The sequence below is a fragment of the Thunnus albacares genome, chromosome 15 (assembly GCF_914725855.1).
Source record: "Thunnus albacares chromosome 15, fThuAlb1.1, whole genome shotgun sequence".
Taxonomy (NCBI): domain Eukaryota; kingdom Metazoa; phylum Chordata; class Actinopteri; order Scombriformes; family Scombridae; genus Thunnus; species Thunnus albacares.
Genome location: NC_058120.1, coordinates 12210083 through 12233657, shown reverse-complemented (window position 1 = coordinate 12233657; position 23575 = coordinate 12210083). Strand labels below are relative to the sequence as shown.

General features: G+C 39.4%; 1 protein-coding gene across 5 annotated transcripts in view; it reads left to right on the top strand.

Annotated features, from left to right (window-relative positions):
• The window catches only part of fsip1 (fibrous sheath interacting protein 1), a 30492-nt gene extending 7895 nt beyond the window's left edge, over positions 1-22597 (top strand). For 4 of the 5 annotated variants that reach the window (XM_044375335.1, XM_044375336.1, XM_044375334.1 and 1 more), the window contains 2 exons: positions 11873-12028; positions 21638-22597. In XM_044375335.1, coding sequence (XP_044231270.1) covers positions 11873-12028; positions 21638-21721 — 240 coding nt within the window. In that variant the 3' untranslated portion in view covers positions 21722-22597. Of the gene's footprint in view, positions 1-375; positions 3053-11872; positions 12029-21637 lie in introns of those variants that run through there. The other variant, XM_044375338.1, reaches the window with a different exon arrangement.
• Positions 22598-23575: the final 978 nt, after the last annotated feature.

The window sequence follows — 23575 nt, the reverse complement described above, 5'->3', positions numbered from 1 at the left end:
GAAGTAAAATATGAATTAAACAATGACACAAAACTTTTGTCTCTCAAGTAACTGGTTGCAGATGATTCACTTTCAGACTGCTAAAAGGGTAAAAACATTTTACGAAAAAGCAAAAATTCACTTAACTGTTGTCATGCAGTGTAGAAAATAAAAAGTGAAAGGTTGGTGAACACCACAGTTGTAGTGCTTAAAAAGTAGCCATTTCCTTACGCTACCTTTATCCCATTTTACTATTATGGCATATACTAAAGGTAGACTGCACCAGCAATAAATCTCTTTCAGAGCCAGTCTTTCATTCCACATCAGTGGCCATAAATCCTAAAGGTGGTCATAAAAGTAAATATGCTTTTGTTTTTTGGTTACCTTTCTTTGCAGAAGTTTGCACCAGTCAGAGTTCCTAACTGAAACCATTTGGACAGGAACTTAGGAACCTGATTGTTTGGCTGCTCATTCCAAGGCAGTCTCTAATGAACACAGAGGAGAGCATCACACTTTATTATCTCTGTTTCAACACCACTGAAACTGTTTCTCCCTGAGATATTTAATCTTAGATTTTCATGTTTGCTATTGTCTCCTGTTCTCTGGCAATGTCAGATCAATCATCAATCACCTTTTACATTACATGAAAGAAGGAGTTATTCTCCTCTCCCTAGTGAGCACTCGCTCATAAAGGATCAGTCAGGTCTTGAAAATGTGACTTCAGATCTTGGCAACATCCTTTCCCAATAAGTTGTGATTGATATTCTGAGGGAAAAGTGAGGCATTCCAGTGCAGTCACCTTAGTAGTAGCCTGTCTGGGAAAGCAAGTCCTTCGCTTGGGCCTGTGACGGTGAATACAACATGTGAGGCCTGGCACCATCTCGGATACTGCCACAGTAGAGAGTCAGCCCCCCATCAGAACGTAATTACAGGACTGGTGAAGGTTGAGGAGAGCCTGATCCAGAAAAAGAACAAGGCTTTCCCTTTCATTTGGAGATATTAACACATGCAGAACGGCTTACTACATATGAAGGCTACTGTAAACTGGATAAGAAAACCAGTGCCCATATATTTTAGCCAATCAGCTACTTGTAGATATACAATTTTATGAGATGTAAAAGGGCGTACTGGGATTGAGGTGGTCGTCTGTGGATTCTGGGTTTTAGATTTGCATCTGTAGCGATAAAACACACATCAGGGCACTGTTTGTCTTTCAGGTTTTTCCATCTCTACATATATGGCATTGCAGTGGCAGGTGGATATTATATTGTACCGACTGAATGATAAGGCACAAACAATAGGGTCAGTATTTGTGGAAACACAGTGTCACCCATCACATAGCCCCACGGTGAGTCATAGTGAAAGTACTGATGAGAAAAAGGCTTGTTTTCTTTGCCTCTGGCTCTATGATTTTTGATGACCGGAAAAGGGTCAGGTAGGAACAAACCATACTTGAATTATCTGGGTTGAGGGGAATTGAAACACAACTTTGTACAGTGTTTTCCTTGGACACTGTTAATATTGTGTTAATGACAGCATTGCTCCTTTTGCATTCTTCATTTTTTACTCCCTTTTTTAAGGCTTCAGCTGAAAAAGCCTTTCTGTCATTAAAAACATCTGTTGGCACAAGGGATTAATGTATAGTACACTCCTCCTACTGTACCACTGTGTGGTAATGCCTGCAGTTTGAAGCCAGAAAAAGGAGATTGTGTCATGAGAATGAGCTGGTGTTGGGTGTTTTGTGACATGGGTGTGTGTGTGTGTATGTGTGTGTGTGTGTGTGTGTGTGTGTGTGTGTGTGTGTGTGTGTGTTTCACAGATCAGAATTACATATGTCATTCTTTCAAATGTGGGTTTTTGAATGTGTGGTTACAATGACAAATTATGGTTTTCAGTCACTGTCTCACTGTATTTGATTGCATCTGATCCCTCCGGTAATCAGCAGGGCTTCAACTCCTTCTGTGATTGCATAGTAACTCCAGCTATGTTTCCGTTGTGTATTGGTTGGCTATATTTTGATGTAAGACTATGAGGTCACTCAGTCACATTGTGTGGTTGCTGATGAGCACCCATGATTTTAACTACAGCAAATGTTAAGTGTGAGAGCAGAGTTTTGGGCAGAAAACGCCCTTTTGACCAACACACTGTGGTCAGCAGATAGTCTGCAAATTTCTTATTTGGTCCGGTCATATAATTTAGCAATTGTGGAAAAGGTTCAGTCATATTATATCCATCTTAAATGTAGGCTTGTTTTTATTTTATATCACCAAACGTGAGCTGTATTAGAGGTCAAAATAGATTGTACCGGCTGACCTCAGCTCAAAGTCCACAAACAGTTTTCACATGTTCAAGTATTTTAAAGCTTTCACCAGATTTCATCATGTATTGTGTTCCTTGGGTTCAAAATAAATCACAGCTAGTATAAAAAGTTTTAAAAGGTAAATTTAGTTTTTAACAGAACAACATGTTTCTCTCCAATAGCTAAGACAGCAGGATGATAACAAATATAAATTATCCTCTGTGCTACGGAAGAACCTGTCCTCTCTGGAATATGATGTTCATGTCCCTACTGAAAAATTGAAAATATGTTAATCCACTCCAGAACAGGGATATGACCATGTTTTGGTCAGCAACCAGCATTCAGCACTTTTTACACTGCTGATCAACTTATCAGTGAATGAATGTGTCATTTATACTATCTTAGCTTGAAAAATAATTTTTAAAATAATATTTTTCACCTTTGTATTCATGATTATATGAAAAGTCTAATATTGCAGCATCTTTGGCTTTGATATTCCTTTGATGGCTGGACAGCGGCAGGGTGAGAATTAAGATGTCAGGTTGTCATGTGGCATGCTTGGAGTTTTTCACAAGGTTAACTTAGCCAAGAAGAATAGACTCCACACCCTTCCCCGCCCTATAATTCCCATGAGACGCAGTTTATTGTCTTCTTATAAACGCCTCTCCCACTGGTGTTATCCGCAGCAGCAGTTGTGTTAAGTGGTTTGGAGAGGTTTTTCCCTGTCATGGTTGAGATTTAACAATTGGCGGTTCCATTCATTATGGTACTAGATTAATCAGTCAAAAATCTAACAATAAAGGAAACTTAAAATATTCGCTAATCTTCTGTCTCTGTGACCAAAATTAAATAAGGTAAAGTATTTTAGAATATTAACAATGCCACTACAGTTGCTATGTCTGAATAAATGGCTGAGCTCACTTAAAAGAATAGTTTTGGGAAATATGCTTATTAGCGTTCATTTCGAGAGTTAGATGAGAACAGTCAGTTAGCTCAGCATAAAGCTGCTAGCCTAACTGGCTCTGTGCAAACGTAATAAAATCTGTCTCCCAGCACCTATAAAGCTCACTAATTAACACATTATATCTCATTTTTTTAATCCATTCAAAAACTGATGTGTAAAATGGTAAAAACGTCATGTTTCTGTTTTCCCCTGTTTCCAGTTTCTGTACTAAGCTAAGCTAGACAGCTGCTGGCACTAGCTTCATAGATACGAGAGTTGTAGCGACCTTTTCATCTGACTCTCGGCAAGAAAACGAATAAGCGCATTTTCCTAAATGTTGAATGTCGAATGCTCACAGTCCCACATTTTATTTGAAAGTACCACCTCATTGTACAAGACTGTTGCACAGCTGAAATGTAGGTCAGATAGGCCTATTGTGCTTGACAATACACAGCACGTGTCACTGGGGGACAAGAAGTGCAAAAAGATGCTTGGAAGTTTTTTCTCTCCAGATGCTTTTGATAAATATTTAACATGGTCTGCTTCTTAAGCTCTTTGTTCGAATACATTTTGTCCGTCTCATTATTTGGCAAACATTAAGGTTACCTTCTCTTTGCACAATGATGATGGGTGGAGATGATCCTATAAGTCTCTTAAGCACAGTAAAAGCCATAGACTGTGAAGTATTTACAATAGTTTAGATGGATCTCATGTGCAAGGTTGTCTTTCACAACCTGAACAGTAAAAAATTCAAACAGATAAAACCAACGTTTTTCAGACCTTTGATTGATTGCTCTATGGGTTATTCTTTTAACAACATGTTGAGAAAGTGCAGGTGATGTGGACATTTTGATGCAATATCACATTCAACATGATTTTTTGACTGAAGGATGCATCAGGAGGTTTCGATCAGTGAGACAGAGATTGCTCCAGACCACCCTCAGTTCTGAAAAAGCAAGTATAAAAGTCCAGATGACCCACAAGTGAATCCTCTAATACTTAAGGAATGTTCAGCAATCACCAAATCATCTATTAGGGATCCAGAAAAACTAAATAAAAACATAATGTCTGGAGAGGCAAAAGACAACTTGGATACAAACAAATATCGTATTTGGGGCATTTATAAAACAATGTTATTCAAACCTGACATTTTCTCTTATGGAGCAGTTTTAGATAGATCCACAGTCTAACTTCACAGAGAAGGAGGGAGAGGAAGGGATTATTGTGTTAAGAGTTAGACCGTATCTTAAAAGGCAAGTGTTGCAGGATTAAAAACATTTGTTGCATTGCCTTTCCTTACACAAGAGTCAGCATGCAGGTAGGTATACGGCACACAGCTGTGTTACAGCACCTTTTCCTCAGAACCTAGCAGATGACTACAGGTCACGGCTGGGCAAAAAACAAAGAAAAAAGAAAAAGAGAAGTCAAGACTCTCAGACGTAGCTTCCGAACAGCTTACTCCAGAGCTCTCACACGGAGTGCTCGTGGCAAGGCATGTGGACAGGCCTTGGCAGGTAGCCTGGGTCCACGTGGCATAGTCAGAGCTTCTACTACAGATATGCAGAGAAACAGAGGGAGAGTACAACAGCAGCCATCTATGGGTGAGTCAGCAAGGCTGGCTCCCTTTCATCACAACAGCATTGTCCGTTTGCAATGTGCAGCCAGAGGCCATTAACAAGATGTATTGTCTGCAAACACAGGGGGATATATTTTCCAGTTAGAAGAAATCAATTTCTAGAGAAGTATTTTTTATTTGATGTTTATTTATATAGGGACAAGTATATAGTATGAACTTATGCCACATACCACAGCATTTATAGCCTACGCTTTTGCAATGCTCGTCCCTATGGGCTTTTAAAACACATAAAACTCAACAGTAAAATACATATGAAATTGCACAAGACTCAACAATATATATATACATACATTTAAGCACAGAACACATAACTCAACAATACATATGCACACATTATAACACAAAACTCAACAACAAAGTACATACAAAGCAGTGCAAAACACAAACAACTGACAAACATACCATATAAGTTTCAGAAAACAACAAGCACCAGATCACTCATGACTACATGACTGATCCCTCTTTAAAAACTGTTTCAATTTGAGTTTAAAATGTTCCCAGTCATAATCCATTTTGAGCTCTGTGGGTAAAGGGTTCCACATGTTGATCCCCCTGAACAGAAAAAGCAGCCTGTGAGAATTTACGAAAGGGCACCTTACAATACCCAGCAGACGCACCTCATGCTACTGAAACCCTGAGAGGAGCCTGGTTATTTAGGCATTTATAGATGAATTTAAGGTTAGCAAATTTCATAAAATTACCAAAACTTAAAATATTTAATTTCCTAAGAACATGGCAGTGGTGTGATCTTATTGATTTCCTGTCCAGAATATGAATTGCTTGATTGTAAATCATCATGCTGTTTATGACCAAGAAATCTATCAATATATCAGACACTACAGGCATTATCAAGTGCACCTTTAGGATCTAATGCAACAGCCCTATTTTTTCTGTAAAGCATATAATGTTCAGTGTTTGTTGATACTGTCAGAGGCTGGGATGATGTTGCATTATACTGAACCACTAACTACAACCTCAGAGATGTCCACAATATAGATGTGAAACAATACACTTCAAGCTTTAAAAAGAAACGAATTGTTATTGGATTGCATTAGATCACCTAAAACACTGAAACCTCAGTGTATAACAAATACATGCTGTTTTCATTATTTGTGTAGTCTGTTTTTTAATGAGTGACTCAATGCAACCAACAGACATTTTTAATAAAGTGGACCCAAAGTCAAGGCCAATGAGCCATTTTGTGGCCACTGCATACCAAAACATGCTCGCAATGTTGTCTAGCATCCACATCACATCAGTGCTTTTTGAGGAAACACTCAATGAGTGTTCCCCTTGGTTGGATTTGTGTAACTCTTAAAAATTACCCATAATTCTCTATGATGTGTAGCGTCTCCACTGATTTTTGGTTTTAGCTAGTTTAAAACTGTGTTGAAAAGACCACATGTTTTACAAATTAGTTTTGTTTGAACGGTACAGTAGCTTTTATGATTTTACTGTTGACACTTCCCTGGATTTGCTGCCTCAGAACATGCTGGCGGTGTTATGCATGTTTTGAGTGTGTAAACAAGTTCATCAAGCTCTCCTTCTGGTTATTGGTCTAGCTTCGGACAGTCCTAAACACCTAATGCCAGAAGGAGGCTGACGCAAACAGTGGGCCATCACACTCTGTTGTTGCCCTGTAGAGATATACATATCGCAGCAGGATGCAAGGGAACACTGAAGCGTGAGGGTGACCTAATCATGTGTCTTGTTTTTCTATCTGTATCTGATATTGTGTCTGCATGAGAGGATCCAGCTGTTATATTTGGCGATGTGCACCGCAGACGCGACCCACATTTTAGCGCAGAAGAAGCTCTGGGCTACTAATCTCAATGGCTCCCTCCACTGTCTAACAAAACTAATATGATTGACGTGACACAATTTTTACATTCCTTAATGGGGAACATCATTATATAGCACATTCTGTATTGCTGAGTGTTAGGCATCCAAAATTTGTTTTGAATTAATTTGAAATGAAATGTTTGGCATAAAATAATCCCCATTATTTATCTTATTTCATCACTTTGGATGACAGTTGAAGCATCCATCAACCCCTGCAGCTGTTTCACACTGAAACACCATGACAACTTCAGGATGGAATGTATTGCTTCTATTTGAAATAATAAAATTGATCACAGGATATCAATAAATGCTTAATGAATGTGAAATACATGCTTGATTAGAGTTCTAAAAGTCATACAAATACTATACTGACAGTGTTTTTTTGCTCATGGCAATTGGCAAGTAGTTAAGTTTTTTTTTTTCATGTTATGGGAAAGCAAAACCTCAACCATAAGGTAAGCCAAGGACAGCTTCTCAGCAGCTGTCATATGCATGAATGGCCCCTTTCTCTCTTTTAATAACATCCACTTTGCATTCAACGTGCACTTGGCAGTCAGTGTAATACTCAATGCAGCTACAATGCTGCACTTTATATCAACTTATGACGCTAATGCAACATCAAATTCCAAGGCTTTCATTTGATATTTGATCAATAGACTGACATACTTTCCTCTAAAAAAAAGCTAATTTTGTTTGACATGTGTTTCACACTTGAAGAAAACAAAGTCCAGATCTTTGTGGCCTCCCAGCAGTCTTGTGACCCAGCTAGGTGATGTGATTATTGGAGATCTTCAACAGCATGTCAAGTGGCTACTCAGAGGAGAGCCAATTACCTTAATTTGCTGATGTTCAGATAAGCTGAACACAGGTCTCTCTCCCCTGCTCTGTTTGGAAGTCACTCAGTTTAACCTCATATTGAGTTAACACTACCACACATTCAAAGAGAAGAAGCACAAATACTGTAATGTAATAGAACAATCTCTGGAGTTTAAGGTCAAGAATCATTATTCTGTTAGTCCTCTCCAAGAAGTGAATCATTACTACAATTGAACTGGCACGAAAGCAAAGACTAATTTACTATTTATTTTTGCCAGTGCCTTGGAAACACATCTAAACTTGTTTCACTCATTTATAATTACTGCTTAATCAATTATATATTTAGAAAAATTGTGAGCAAAGTATCGCAAAGAATACACATAGGCCAGTCAGTCTTTTATGAAACAGAAATGAACCCTTTCTCAATTTAATACTTATGATCTCATACAGTTTTCAATCGTCACTTGTCACATATTATGAGTTAACGATATAAAACGTGTTTCATCTTGACATTTCATGTCAACTATTATTTCAACTATTGGATGGATTGCCATGAAATCATTGATAATCTCCTGACTTTTCCTTTAGCGAGCCAGCAAGTCGAAGGTATCCAGTGAAATATCTCAATGTCTACCAGATGAATTGGCACTATGTTTTGTACAGATATTCATGAGTTCCCAGATAGTGAGTGAAGCCCCTGACTATTGACTGGATTGCCATGAAATTTGGTGCTGACATTTCATGTTCACCTCAGGATTAATTGTAAAGAGTTTTCATCTAGTGCCATCACTTGGTCAAGTTTTTAATTTGTCCAGTACTTTGGTTTTGAGTGAAAAATTGACAACTACTACTACTATGAATACAGACTTACCAACCGTGTCTATGGGAGTGTGTCTGTGTGTTTGTGTTCAGTTCAGCCTCTGACTGAACTCAGACCCAGATAGCATATGGAAGTGGGCCACTTCAGGCAATGATGCGGCACTGCTGGCTTTCTTGCCTGGACAAAATGGATGTGAGCCTGAAATGGCCCACATGTAGCTAATATGGCCCAAATATCCCAAATCAAATGTGGGCCTTTTTTGGTAAAGATGTGGTGCTCTCAGGTATGTGTATTCTGGATGTGGGCCAGTTCTGGTTTATCTGGTTTGTTCTTGGTTGACATACAGCTTGCTTGTGGCCCAGATCTGGGAAACAGGAGCAGACTGCCCAAGTGCCGTCATTCCATGCGGTATGTGGGCTGGATGAAAGTGCCGAAAGTGTCGGGTGTGGGCTGGAACTGGGCCACAGTAATTTTGCTATCTGGGGAGCTCTTTCTGTTATTTCCCTCCAGTCTTTTTCCTTTTTCCCCTTCTCTCTGTACATTTATGAAGTACATCCATAAAGCCCTGAGATACATACAAATTTTTCCCTCAAGTTGAGACATTTTCGTCTTTGCATTGAATTGGTGCGTAATCACACTACGTCTAAAATTCGCTCTGTGTTCTACACAGTCAGTCTTGTTTTGATATATTGGCATATAGAATACAATCTTGTTTATTGTGTTTGTTGAATTTATTTTTGGCATATTGAAGGTTAATTATAAAAATGAAACTCAGTTGCAGTGTAAGAGAGGAGTGGTTTGCGCCCCATAAACACTGTACATTAGCAATATGTCTCAGTACTGGTTTCAATGGGACTAAGAAAATTTTCCTGGGACTTTAGGGGTGTGTAACTGAAACCCAGGTATCACCTGACTTAGCCTAATAGTCGTTATGTATGTAACAAACTATGTAAACCACTCAAATTAGCTTGATTTTCCATTATTGTAACCAAACTTGTTCCTGTGAAAGAGAAGATCCAAGTCTACGACATAGATGAAGAGGAGGATAAAGCCAGGAAAGATGATGTGTAATTTTTGGACCATCTGTCTTTGCTGTAATTAGGGTCAGATTAGTAAGGTTTATTCTAAGAGACTGTGGACTTGCCATTTACGTACACTCATCAGAATTTATAGGGTGTTAATTTAGCCAGGGAAAATTGGTTTATTAAGAAAATATGTAACATACATGCCAAATTCATCTGAATTTGGTCAGTGATAGTTTTATCAACGCTAAGCCTTGCAGGCAATTTAGAAGTTTAGAGTCTATAGATCTTGAAAAGTAGGGCAGCGGTTGTTTCCAAATTAAATAAACTGTTTCTCCCATAGATTTGGGCCTTTTTAGAAACATGCATTTAGTGGTGTGAGGATGGTGGTAAAGCTAGACTTTAATTTTTATTTTTCCTGGTTGGAATGCTGTGTTTCTCACTCTGGTTCATGACAGGAGTCTGATCCCGGCGTGGTCCTGGCTTTTGTAGTCTGGGTGAGTGAGTCTTAACTGAAGGGCTCTAGTAACGACCACTTAAAAGAGGCTTCAGATAGAAGCTGTCATTATTTCCCTTAGGGAGACAGAGGGCACTGGTAGGTAAGGCCACACACACTTAGGAAAAATCTAGGATGTTCTTGTTTTTGTAAAGTGTTGAATATTTCTCTTCAAATTTAGTCAAGCCACATCGGTATAATTTAGCCTATTAAAATCTGTGTAAATGTTGTTAGTCTAGTAGGCATGTCTATTTCGCAAAAGGTTTGCTCTTGTCAAAATACTCTCAACTCAGCTGAACTTCTCTCCTTCCCTGGATTTAACTGAGATTACATCCTATCATAAATATGTCATAATAGATTTAGTAACTCAATGTTCAAGTTCATAATTTCTGTTGGTTCTCATTGTCTCTAGTAACCTACCATTTTGCTGTATGAAAGTCCCTATTGAGATGTCAACGTTTTATGAAATATCCATCAATTTCAACATTATTATATCATACATTCGCCTGCCTGGCATCCAGACTAACCGAGGGAGATGGAGATTTCAACCACATGGCACTGAACTGACACTCACAAACAGCCCTGTGGTTGGCAACATCCTCTCAGACCCAACTATTTTTTTTAAAAAGCTTTTATAGATTTTTATAGAGTAGTTGTGTATTTTTAGAGGTCAGAACATGACCCTACCACAGGTCACTCATTGGTCAGTCTTTACTGTGTTGTTCTTTGTGCCATGTATTTTCCACCCAAGCCTGTAAAGACATAAGCTGTGGGTGGGGTGAGGAAAGAGTTTGACACATCCTTTGAGAGTTGACACAACGATGCTGGCCTTTCTACACCCACTGTTCATCGTGCTACATCTGCAGAAGCTATTCCTTTAACGTAGCGTATCAACGAGGTACTAAACTTAAGACCTGTTTAATTATTTGTGATTAACCTTACATCTAAAGATGTGTCATTTGGATCTGTATGACTTCACTCTAGATTGTTCTCTTTCTGTATCCAAGCCCCAATGAAAAAGATCCATCCTGTGGTCAGAAAGACAAGCCTCTCACTTATCAGCCGGTCCTCCAGGCATGACTCTCCCATTTCCTCCTGACCCATTTTCAAAGTTTGCCTTGGATGCAACTTCATTGTGTCAACCCAGTGCACGTGGACACCATAAATTTGTGATTTATGTTTGACCCCTTGTGGATCCTAGCTGTAGCTGAGGTATTTGGGCTTTCTCAATTCTTATATGAGTATCTGATTTTATGGTGCATTCACATGCTCCTTGGATGGTCCCAATTCCCAAGTTGGGAAGTTGTTCTTCCGACTTGTGTGTGTTCACAAGCTTTTAAGTCGTAAAGTGGAAACAACATGGATGCTACAAAGAAGATGTGTTGTATTTTGTCCCAGACTTGTTGCTGCACCAGTACATTCCCTAAAACCACTAAAATATTGCTTTACCTGACTTTTTATCAGGGTTAATGCTAATTAATAACTTTTCTAACTAATCTAGGTCACTCTAAATGTACAGCAACTAACAAGAACAACCTAATACCATATCACAAATCACATGGGAGCAAAAAATTGATATGCAATACGTGAATTAGTAAGTTGTTGCCATCAAATGCTCCTGTGTATATGACGTCAACTTTTGGCAAGTCGTGTACCAAAATAATTATAATAATTTCAGATTATTCCGACAGCACATGAATGCCACATTAGTCTGTGCTAAGCAAGAGAGAGCGATTGGAGTATATTAGTCTCTGCATCAAGCTATTCATCTTTAAGATGTACCCTAATCATGACATTTTAACAGATATGAGCATACTGTAACACAAGGACTGTAACACAAGAGTCTTGAAGGAATGGAAAAGTTTCACTTGAATTCACTGTGATTAACTGTTATATGGTTTTGATCCCTATCTAAATGTTTACGAGTGGCAGCCATGAGCTGTGAGTGCCCAAGTATGTCCACATGTGAGCTGAGTTGTTTGCTCCCTGTGAGAAACAGTCGTGTCTGTTGTGTATCAGGGCCGTGGCTCCGAGGTTATTGGCTGGAAGTGTGATGGGGACCCGCAGCCAGGAGAGAAGGTCCTGCAGGATATAAAGGAGAGGAGAGGGCAGGAGAGGCGGCTCCAAGAGATCCAACAGCAGCTGGAGATGCTGGGCCAGGGCCAAGAGATGACTGTGAGTTCAAAGCAGCCATGTTCGTTCACACACTCACACAACAAAACACATGCTCACATTCGCATAAGTACTGTGCTGTGCATTAAAGCGTTCCTCAGAGCTTCTATCCATAGACACGTGTGTGACAGATTATTACAAGCACACAGCTCATTCTCAGTCATTCTCACAGGGGGAAGATGAAATCACATGCAATATTCGTGTCTCTCTAGGCCCATATTTTTTCTCTTTTTCCCCATCTTCCTGTTCTGTTTCACTCACACACTTTAGTATTAGTTAATGGTTTGATACAAAATTTATGTTGTTTTGTAGATTTCTTTTTTCAGTAGGGGTTCAATTTCTAGCTCTGCTTTGCTTTGTACATGGGTTTGATCTTACAGTGAGGATGGTTGTTAACTCCACTGATGGCCTTTTGTGCTACATGGTGTTTCATGACTTTCTAACATTCTTCGCTGAGATTCGATGTCCACACTCCACAGTGTTCCTTGGAAACCATTGAGCTCTGTCTGGTTTTAGGAGCCTTTGCAGAGTTACAACCACAGAACTGTCACTCTCTCCCAAAACCCTGTAGCTAAAGGCACAACACAGGAATGTTTTAAGAACAAAGGTGAATAGGCCTGATTTTTGTTTTCTCTGGCTTTTATGACTTTAAATTTTATGTGCAAGAAAAAGGAGAACATTAGAGATAAATTTAGTGGTTTGACCCTGTCATTGTAAGAGTGGATAGCTTCTCCAAACTACCTGTTTGCTTCCTCTCTGCGCTGCTGGAGACGGAATGCAAATTTAAATGTATTCATTTTACCAACACATCAGTTCTCACACTGGTGAACCACAACATGATGTACACAGTATATGCCTAATTTAAACATAAAAGATACCCTTTTTACTCAGAAACAGTGAGGTAATAAAAATGTTAAGTAGCAGCCACACCCTTACATTAAACAAGGCACCATGTCATGCAACCAAGACCTATTCCTGGCCTAATTAAGGAGAAACCAATGGAATTTTTTGCTAATTTAGCTCCATTTGAGGAAACAGTTTACTCATGATCACAAAACATCAAAACCACCAGTCTCTTAACTACTGGTGTTTCTAGACACCCTCTGCTTTTAGCTGTGTGTCACAGTATTTTATATACTGTCACTAAATGACTGAACTGTGTGAGTGACTGCAATGTAAACAGCATACTCACTGTGTATATTCTCAGTGCCACCAGCCTTGTTTTGTGGTAGAGAAGATTTATTTGTATGGAATTTGTCTGGGAGGCCATTCTTAAACAGGATCACACGGCTCCAGTGTACTCATAAAGTTGATTTGTGTAACATCAATAACTCAAATGTCTCCACACAGGCTCTTGTGTGTATCAACTATGCAGGTTTTATACTTAGTTCTCTGGTGGTTTAAAAGCATGATAACTAAGAATAAATTAGTTTGTGAATAGAGAACCAATTTTCGGAGAGCCAGTTTTGTTGAGCAATTAGGTCAAAGTAAAAGCAAGAAAAGGCAACATCCTTTTAGAAGAATCAAGTATTTCCCTAAATGCTACCAAAAGGAAAGGAAAAGTTTACATAGTTTGGTACATTTGCTACAACTGTAGCGCATAGTTTGGCATTTTGCGGTATATACTTATTCGCTTTCTTGCCAAGAGTTAGATGAGAGGAGCACTACTACTCTCATATATGCATGTTAAATACGGAGTGACAGCCAGGAGGCAGTTAGCTTTGCCTAGCATAAAGACTCGAAGCAGGGGGAAACAGCTAGCCTTTCACCAACTTTCAAAAGTCTGTTTGCCAGCACCTCTGTATCTTGTTTGTTTAATCCATAACAAAAAGAAATATAGAAACAGTTTGTGGTTTTAGAAGGAGAATTATTTGCTCTAACTGTTTCTTAGTGAACAACAGTTCATTCATCCACCCAGCACTTCTACGCATAAATACTGATTGTTGGCTACCTCACAGAGACAACAAGACTCCAGGAAGTCACTGCACCCGGCTGTTTTTAGTTAAAATATAATTAGCACACATAACTCCCTACTTGTTTTTACATTTCCATTTGTATTATATGAGATATAATATGTTAATAAGTGAGCTTCAGTGGAGCTGGTAGGTGGATTTTTGAACTTGAGAGAGCCACAGGCTAGCTGTCTCCCCTTGTTTCCTATGCTGCACTAAGCTAATTGCTTCCTGGCTCCAGCTCTATTAAAATATATACTAACATACATACTAAGCGCACAGACATGAGGGTGATATCGATCTTCTCATAACTGTCAATGTTGAATTACTCCTTTAAGTAGTAATATTGTTTGCATTTTCATAATTTTTGAACTGTAGTACCCCTTTTTTTTAGCATGCATAGCAGCTCTAGAACAGTAAACCACTAACACTACTGTATATGAGGTGATATCATTCACTTGAAATTACTCTGAAAATCTAGTCCATATACAGTTATAGAAACTGTGATACTGTGGACCAGATGCTATTTTTTCTTTGCCTGTTCAACAAAGTCTTATTTTGTCTACTTACAGTAAGTGATGACAACAGTTAAATGTAAATACTGAATTCCAGAGAAGGGAGCAAACATAAGTGGTTGACAGTTCAAGATTTTGTTTTTGGAATATGTTTGAAATAAAGATGTTTAACCGAAGCACCATATCTCTATAAACTATCAGGATTTATTAGATATTAAATGTTTTCCCTCCAAATGGGAAGCATGAGGCTCTATGTTTAGTCTGGCCTGGTGCTACTGTAAAGGCAGAAAATGTTAAAAGGTCAGTCTCATACATCTTAGTAGTGACTGCAAATTCTCTGCTCTACTTCATTTTGATTGATTCCAGAATGTGATGTTAAGAATTCAAGTGTTTGTCTACAGATCTCTCTGATTTACCTTTTTGTGGTGCTTTATTCCAACAAAAGCTAGGTTGTGTTGGAATCAAATCTGAGTGTCTTCCCTCCTTCTCTTGTCTTTCATCCCTAACAACCCCACTTCCAGTGAAATTAATCTCTTTGCCAAAGAATCTGTCTCCTCTCACCTTTGATTTTCCAGGTTTTTTTTTTTACTGTTAATAATATTTGCCTGTGCAGTAAGACCTTGGCCTTTCCTCCACAAAGAAAGATATCATTGATATGACATGTCATTGTTCTTTGTACATTTTTTTTGGAAATACAGTAAAGAAAAGTTCAACAGGGCTGTTTCCAACTGTTAAAGCTAAATCTGTGATACTCAACAGCCGACCCTGGGCTGATTTTCCTGCATCATTTGGCTGCATTCCCAGATCAACTGCAAAAGGAAGGACAATCCCAACATTTACAATAAAGCAGGATGATGCCAGACCTACATCATCAATCATACTGTCCATGTTAGCAAGGATTCTCTAGTGCAAGTTAACCTAAACATTTAGTTATGTGAGAACTTTTTATGTGTGACTGGATGAAAAAAATTGTATTAAAACACCAAAAAGTAACTATATCATCCTGGAATAACACAGAATGCCCGACAGATATTTTCAATGCAAAGTGGGCACCCGGCTGTGGTAGGTTTTAAGTTGGCCTGAATCTGTTAAGTTCACGGTTGCTTGTTTGCCCCCACTAATTGTTCTGCTGACTCTGTAGTTTCAAAACTCTTTTTCCACAGAAGACTTGTCAGGTTCAACAGAAAAGAGGAGGCAGGGAGGAAAGGATGTTTCCCTTCATTCCATCCATAGCTACAGCTGTTAGCCTTTATCTTGTCACACAGTCTGTTCTTGTTTGCTTCTTTATGATTATGAAACAGAGACAGTTTGATGAAAGTGGCAGAGAATAAGAGGAGCTCCCACTCACATGGATGGTTGTTGTTATTAAGATGGTGTGCAAACGTTGGCAGTTGTAAAACACACTCTACATTTGTGTCTTTACTGCAGCACTGAAAACTTATTTCCAGTTTGACATTTACTATTCACCACAGCACTGAGACAGCCCTGGCTAAAGTTGTACAGTGAATGACCTCAGAATGGACAACTGTCACTTTTATTTTTCTCTGGGCTGCATTCATTGGCTCAGTCAAAACAGCTAGAGCAATGTGTAAGTCATGTAAACAAGGATATTGAGGGTGTGCCTAAATGAACTTTATATTTTTGTTCATGCATGCTCAGGTTGCTATGTGTTTAATGATGGGGGGAAGTGAGGATAAGGTTTCATCCAGCAATCACTTGAATAAACTGACTTTAATGAGGTAACTCAGAAAGTCCCTGAGGCAAATTTATCTATATTATCCACATTATCTGATATTTGACATACTTGTTTTTTTCTGCTAAACATATTGGCAAGACGTACTGACAATGATGCATCTGCTGTGATGTCATAGGTACACTAAAGCAGAAAGTATTGCTGACTTTTCTTGTGAGAAACTCTCAACATCTTAATGGGAGCGCAGAGTGTAATGAATAGAATTCCACTCTGTTAATGGAGACCTGGCCCCTGGCTCTGTGGACGATAAAGTTGAGGTATGTGACTGAAGTCGGTGACCTTGAAAGCCGAGCAGCCCACACTTGTGGTGAACTGGCCCTGCACACTGTGTGTACAGGAGTTGAACAGTGAGCTGCACAGAGGTGGTGGTCCATTGCGGGGCAGATAGCTGGAGGGCTGAACAGCTCTAGCTTTGTCAGATTCATCTCCTGGTGGGAAACTGATACTGGATAGTGACCAAGAATCTTCATCATATATCAAAGATCTGGACTTCACCCACCCTGCTATTGTTCATTGGGAGAAGCTGGACTCCCCTGTCTGGAGGGCAGACTACACATTAAACTCACTGTCATGTTGGTGCTATTCAAATGCACAAGGAAGAGGAGTAAAGCCAGTGACAAATGACAGCTCATGAGGTCAAAGTGAATGCATTGCATTGCTAAACAGGACAGGGACAGAGGTTTTCCCTTACACTTACTTTCTGTGCACATGGCTTTGTGTGGCTGCAGGCCAGACTGAGACAGATACAATAAACCTGCTGAGTCTTGATAGCAGGTGGGAGAGCCAGAGCACGTGTATGAGATGTCTGGAGCAGTAATGCTGGTACTCTAACAATAAGCATCAGACATATAGGGCTCATAGATTAATTTGACTCCAACCCAACTGTGACTGAAGTTAGTGATGAGTCAGTTGTGAACAATGTACTTTTGGTAAGACTAAAAATCTGATATGCCCAGGGCAAAAGCTGTTCCTATGATTCACGTAATTGTTCGTACATGGAATACTAGATAATTATCCAATAATATGTTGGGCTTGTGAGCAGCCACGTCAAGGCAATTTTCTCATTGATGAGTTGTTTTTCCGTCTCAAATCGATCACAGTGTCCAAAAACAACTCTCAAAGCAGCCGGACAGTAAAGAAGAAATATGAGTGAATATTAAAGCAGTTATCCAAAATGAATATGTGTTTTTCAGCTAATGTCATTCCAACATTGTTATTTATTAGTAGTATTCAAGTCATTGTTCAGTATAACATATAAGATACTGTATAAAGTCACAAACCCATAACTTTTCCCAATAGGAACTGTGAAGTGAATGAATAGATTGTCCACCTCCAGCTTGTATTTCACATGTTTATGCCAGAGGATGTATGGCTGGGAATAACTCCAAAACTAGCCTCAAGGGTAGCAGCTCCCACAGCTGCACACTTCTTTTTTACTGAGGACTGGTTAAAAAGAAACACTAATTCATATATTTACATCTTCTCTCCACATGTTCAATGGCCGCTCGCACAAAAGCCATTCATGGCTCAGCTTAAAAATAGAAGTTTGCACTGTTCCGACAAAAGTTTTATCTACTCCTGCGCTATTCATTCGTTTCCTTGTGGAACTGATAATAATGCTGTGTTTAAAAACTTCCAACCAAGCTCAACATTGTTGTTCACGTCTCAGTGATAATCCAGTGGAAGAAGGGTACTGCCAGGAATCACCTCGATTAAACATGCAGCTGAATTAAACGTGCAGCTGAAGTCCTGGACTGAGAAGAGCTGAACAAGCTCTAACACTTGAGTTTAACTGGCTCTGTAGAGAGCAGACAGAAAGTCAGACAGGAAAACACATATCAGTCACCCACAGACACCCTTAGCCTCCCCAGAATCAGGGGCACCTGAGGTCAACCACTTTTAAAGAGTCACAGCATTTTGTCACAGCAGTAAAAAGCACTCTGTCTTTCTTGCATCTCACTTTTTTTCCTATCCTCTCCATAGGAAAGGCAAAGTTGTAGTTTCTATCTCCAGGACGGCTGGTACTGGTTAAAAGCATTTCTGGCCATTAGTACTCCAGCCAGTGGGGCACTTTTTAATTACCCATTCATGAACACTGAAAATACTGACATGCCTGTAACTGACCTGTACAGTTTTAATGCCATATATGTCAAGTTGCAGTTGTGGCTCACTCATGTTTGTGCAAATTTATGTTACAGCTGCCAATCCAGTCAAATGTTGTTTTTCTGTGAGTGGGGTTTCAAGTGCGTTTAGCTATTTAAGCATAAAATAAACATGTAAGGGAAGCAAAGTGTATCCAAAATGCCTACACTGTAGACTGTGTACACAAGTGTATGTATATGTGCGTGCACAAAGATTAACACAAAGTAAGCACATGGGCTGTTTTCATCCTCTGCCATTTAGAGGTGAAGGTCAAGTCCACAGGCAAAGGGCCATGTCTTGCTACATGCATGTCAAAGGACAAAAACATGGAGTGCTGCAGGGGGCATCGAGGCTGGAATGTGTCCGTAGTGCCTGTGGTCTCCTGTCTGTTGGTAGAAAATGATATGCAGTGTCTGGGTAATTGCAGGGGTCATAAATGAGTACCACAGACCAACCTTCCATGACCTAAAGGGTGTCGTTACATTCTGGAGGACTTTGAACATAGTGGAGATGTCTATCAACAACTGGAACCTTGAGAGGTCAGAGGAGGTATACAGATGATCGATGAAGAGTATTAGCTTCAGCTAACAGGGCTAGATGAGACACAGGAATGTGATTTTGTCTAGAGTGACACAGCGGGGTGCAGGGAAGAGGTAAAAACAACTTCATGGGTGTAATATTTTGCTCTGTCTTTGGACTGAGTGCTTGATGGGTCACACTGTGGTGTAAGCTGCATTTTCATGATACAGGTTATTTCTAGGTTTGCATTTGCAGCTGAATTGTATGGGAAAACAACAATTATGGAATTGGATCCTGGATTTAACTTTGTATCAGTATATCTCAAAGCTGCAAAAGTCAATCAGTAGTTTGACATGTTGGGAAAAAGATTATTCTTGTTCTTGCCAAGACATAGACTGAGACCACTAATGTTAGTTTGTTAAATGTCAAGCTAAGTCAGCTTACTTTTAGCATAAAGACTGGAAGCAGGCACCAGCTAGCCTGGCTCGGTTCAAAGGTAACAAAATCTGCCCACTGGCACCTTTAAAGCTCACTACTCAACATGTTACAGCTTGTTTAACTCATGGATGTATGTAAGAGAACTGGATACCGCTGCTGCTAAGTCTTGCTGCTAATTTTCCCAGTGGCCACTTGCAGTATTGCAGCAAAAAAAAATCTCCTGCAGCCCAAAAAGTATAAGAGGTGTCTATAAAACTGTTGACAGGACACCTCGAACTGCAACTAAGATCCATTAGGACTCTTTCTACTATGAATTTTTAATCCATGAAGGTTTTACATTTGTAAAACCTTGAGCCTAAACACCATCACTATTCTAAAATCTGTGATGTCATCCTGATGTAAAGTCTATGGGCTAAGCAGGAAGTTTCTCCAGTTATTTTCCTCGTGCTTTGACTGTATTCTGCAATGTATGATGTGTTTTATCCATTTGTCAATTTTAAGTTGAGTTGTGACGACAGCTGAAAATTGAGCTTAACCTGAAACATTTATATTGATGTTGACAAAATGCCAATGTGCACTGTCTCCTATAAATACAATATAATACTAAAAATAAAAAATAAAAACTCTAAGCAAGAAAGCGAGTAAGCACATTTCCTAAAATGTGTAACTGTTCCTTAAAAATGCATCAAATTAAAAATGTGTGGCTTGTGATGACCAACCCAAAGATCGTTATAACCTGAGTATCCCTCTACAAAGCGTTTTAGCCTTTTTCTGTTCATTAATTCATTAAATTGTTTTATGAGCAGCAACTTCACTGTTTGGGTTCACTGTCACCTCTCTCATCAATCCTGTTTCCAGCTGCAGCAGGCAGCTGCTTTCAGCAAAGGATAAACCCATTGTATACTAACAGATAGACAAAGTTAGTGGCCAGCTGGTGTTTTTGAGAAAGTTAGCGACTAACATTTAGAAACAAAACAAAACAAAAAAAAGCCAGATATTTCCTTCAGGAGTTAGTGGAGATCAAAACGCTAAAACGAGAGTGAATATTGGAATATTACATTCATCAGGTGGCCAGAAACATAATTACAAACAAATAATATTGTTCCGCATCTGTTGGATGTGTAAATAGAAAAAAAAATTCCTCACACTTTTGCCATATTATCGTTATAAGGTGATAATGTCAGTAATGTGCTTCCAGCTGGTTCTACTGCTCCCATGTGGGTAAAAAAGCAAATTAATACAGCTTCAAGACTCATAACAGAATCACAGACAGAATAATTGGATCAGGACATCCCTACTTTAAGGCCAGGGACATTCTGTTCAGTTTGGTATGACGGCGGGAAACATGAGTGCACAAGCTGAGAGAATGATGAAAATGATTACTATTCAACCCAGACATTTAAGGTCTGGCTTTCCTGGACACGTTTTTTGGCCTAATGCTTGTGTCGTGAAAGGTAATGGGTTGATTTTACTGGAACAAATTGACTGTTGAGTTGCAGCTGACTAAACCAAGTGCATTCCACACCAAGAGATGGCAACTGTCTATGAGCACTCATGCATAGGTGAATTAGTCTGTCTCACCTAATTATTCAAGATAAAGGCATTAAAAGTTTCCCCCCAGAAATTACAGTTAGACTTGCTGAATAACACGTCACTCCCAGAAATAGATGTCAAGAGTTGTTTAAATTCTGAAACCTTTCTTCATAACCTAGTTTAAGAAGATTGGCTTATCTCCTTGAACTCACATGCGGTCGCAGAGGCCTGCCTATGAGGAGTCTGACTTATCAGTAAAAAAACAATAGTTATATCCAACTGGAAGTGTTTTTTCCCAGTCAGCGTCCAACTAGGCACAGAGAACAACCACAGAAGTGCAGTATATTATTATGAACTGCCACTGTTATCGCAGGTCACGCATTAATACAACAAGTCTGGATTTGTCAAAAACAAGAGTTTTAAGCCCAGTAAAGGATGTTCGTAATGGGAAGAAATTTAGGGAGGATGTTAGGAAGATATCAGCAGTTAAGATGAAAAATATTCTGTCTTCACTTCAGTAACAATAGGCTCATATTGTTTGACTGCCAGAGGTTTATTGTATGTGTCTCAGTGGTTGTAAAAGGGTGGGTTGCTGTGTGCACACGTGCAAACACATCTGTGCAGACATCCTCTTAAATTTGTTTTTATATGCATGTACACGCTACAGTTTGAAATCACTCACATGTGCCTGTGCACACATACACACACATATACAGTATATATTTTTTAATAAATCATAAATATTTGTGTCTTCCTGCAGAATGAGTCACCAGATCTCACTGAGGAGCAGTTACTTATCCTGCTGGATGAATGTGAGCAGACAGAGATGGAGCCAGGACCTTGAGATGAATGACACAACTCCATGTGACTGTAAAGAACAGACAGATGAACCCGAACTATCCGAGGCCCTGCTATCAGAATGTCTATAAAAAGATGCATCACTGCTTGGATGTCACAAGCAGACTACTAGGGGGGTTTTAAGAGACAAAATCCTGAGTGATGCAGTATTCAGGATGCACTCTGTAAGGGTTGCAGATTTATGGTTACAATTGGTTACAATCTGCAACCTCACTGCTAGAAGCCACTAAATCGTACACACCAGTCCTTTAACACAATGTGTCAATATTGGGAAAAAAATTTCTTTGTAGTTCTAACACTTGATTAATAGTGAAACTGGGGGTGAAAACTGTTATTTGTATTCTAATTGCCCTCCATGTTTTTAATATGCAGCTGGATTGCATCCCATTGTTTTTATTTGTGTTTATGGCCTTGCATGAGGAAACAGAGCAGCAGGGCCACCTTTTGTATTAACATAAGTATCATAGATGAGAACAGAAAATTGCTGTCATTAAATGTAATAACTGGGTACAGTGGCCACAGAATGTTCTACTGCACACAAACACACTCAGCCGATAGCAATGTGTCTTTGGGGTGAAGTCTGCACGCTGTTATGTATCAACAGTAAGCCTCCTATGAAATACAGAATGTCTGTGTTAGTGATGTGTGGTCAGATGCCTAGTGTGGCTGTTGAGGACAGGGGGATGATGTGTACTCCACAGGAGTGATAGTCAGATCCAGTTCAGCTCCAACCCTTAAAATGCAAAGCATTCCTTTCATTCCTGCCCCTTAGTAAGATCTTCTGAAATTGGATCCTGTGAGTTCTTTCTAGCTTAATTTTCATTATTTTAAAAAATAAACACAAGTCTACTGACAAAAGATGGCCAGCTTTGAGAATTCTGCTTTCAGTTTGTTTGTGGGGATTTGTGGAGCTGTTGACATGGTTCCTATTTGCTCCTGCTTGCACAGTGTGAGTAGCTCATCTGCACCTGGCTGACCTCAGCCTAAAGGTCCCTCCTTTCCTCTCTCCTGGCACGGGACACCTACAGGCCTGTTCATCTCACTCTTCACCTCACCCACACATTCTGACCCCGACTAAACAGCAGGAATTATCTCACATTCCTTTGGACTGAAAGCACGTCGGCCAGGTGAGCCTCCAAGGTCAAACTCCAACAAGAGCCCAGCTATAGTGGAACCTGCACTATCTGTCCAGGAATCTAAGCAGACACCTCAGCACAGGTCCAAAAGAGCACACACAAACTTTTTCAGGCTGACTGCACTTCATGAGACTTCATTCTTATACTAATTCCATACATTTGTAATAGTTTGATAGATATATACACACCATATGTGCCATTTTTGTCTATTTTACAGATATCATCTATATAACAGACATAGAGTGGGAAGATATACTGCTCATTTGGGGTAATGGAAACACAGTGAGCTCAGTGTGGTAAGAATGAGGTCACTTCTAATGTATAGAGACCTGCGGCATACTGAGACAGTCTGGGTTTTCTGGCATAACCCTTACTGGTGCCTTTGATTACAGCTCTTTCTAGTCCTGTGAAAGATCTAAATTAGCAGCTGAAGTTTGCAGATGATATACTGGTCTAGCACCAGCATAACAGTCAAAAAAGCTAGCTAGTATATGGATACTTCATCTACTTTGACAAGTTTTATTGGGACATTTTTATGAAAATGGTGGAATTTAAATGCACATTCCTTCTGGCAAGAGTGGACCACAGCCAGCTGAAGGGTGCCGTAACTTAAATTCACTTGCCTAAAGAGAGTGAACATATCACTCAAAAGTGCAAAATTCCTCATGTCTTTGGATCACGTGGAGCGTTGTCGTTTGAAGGTG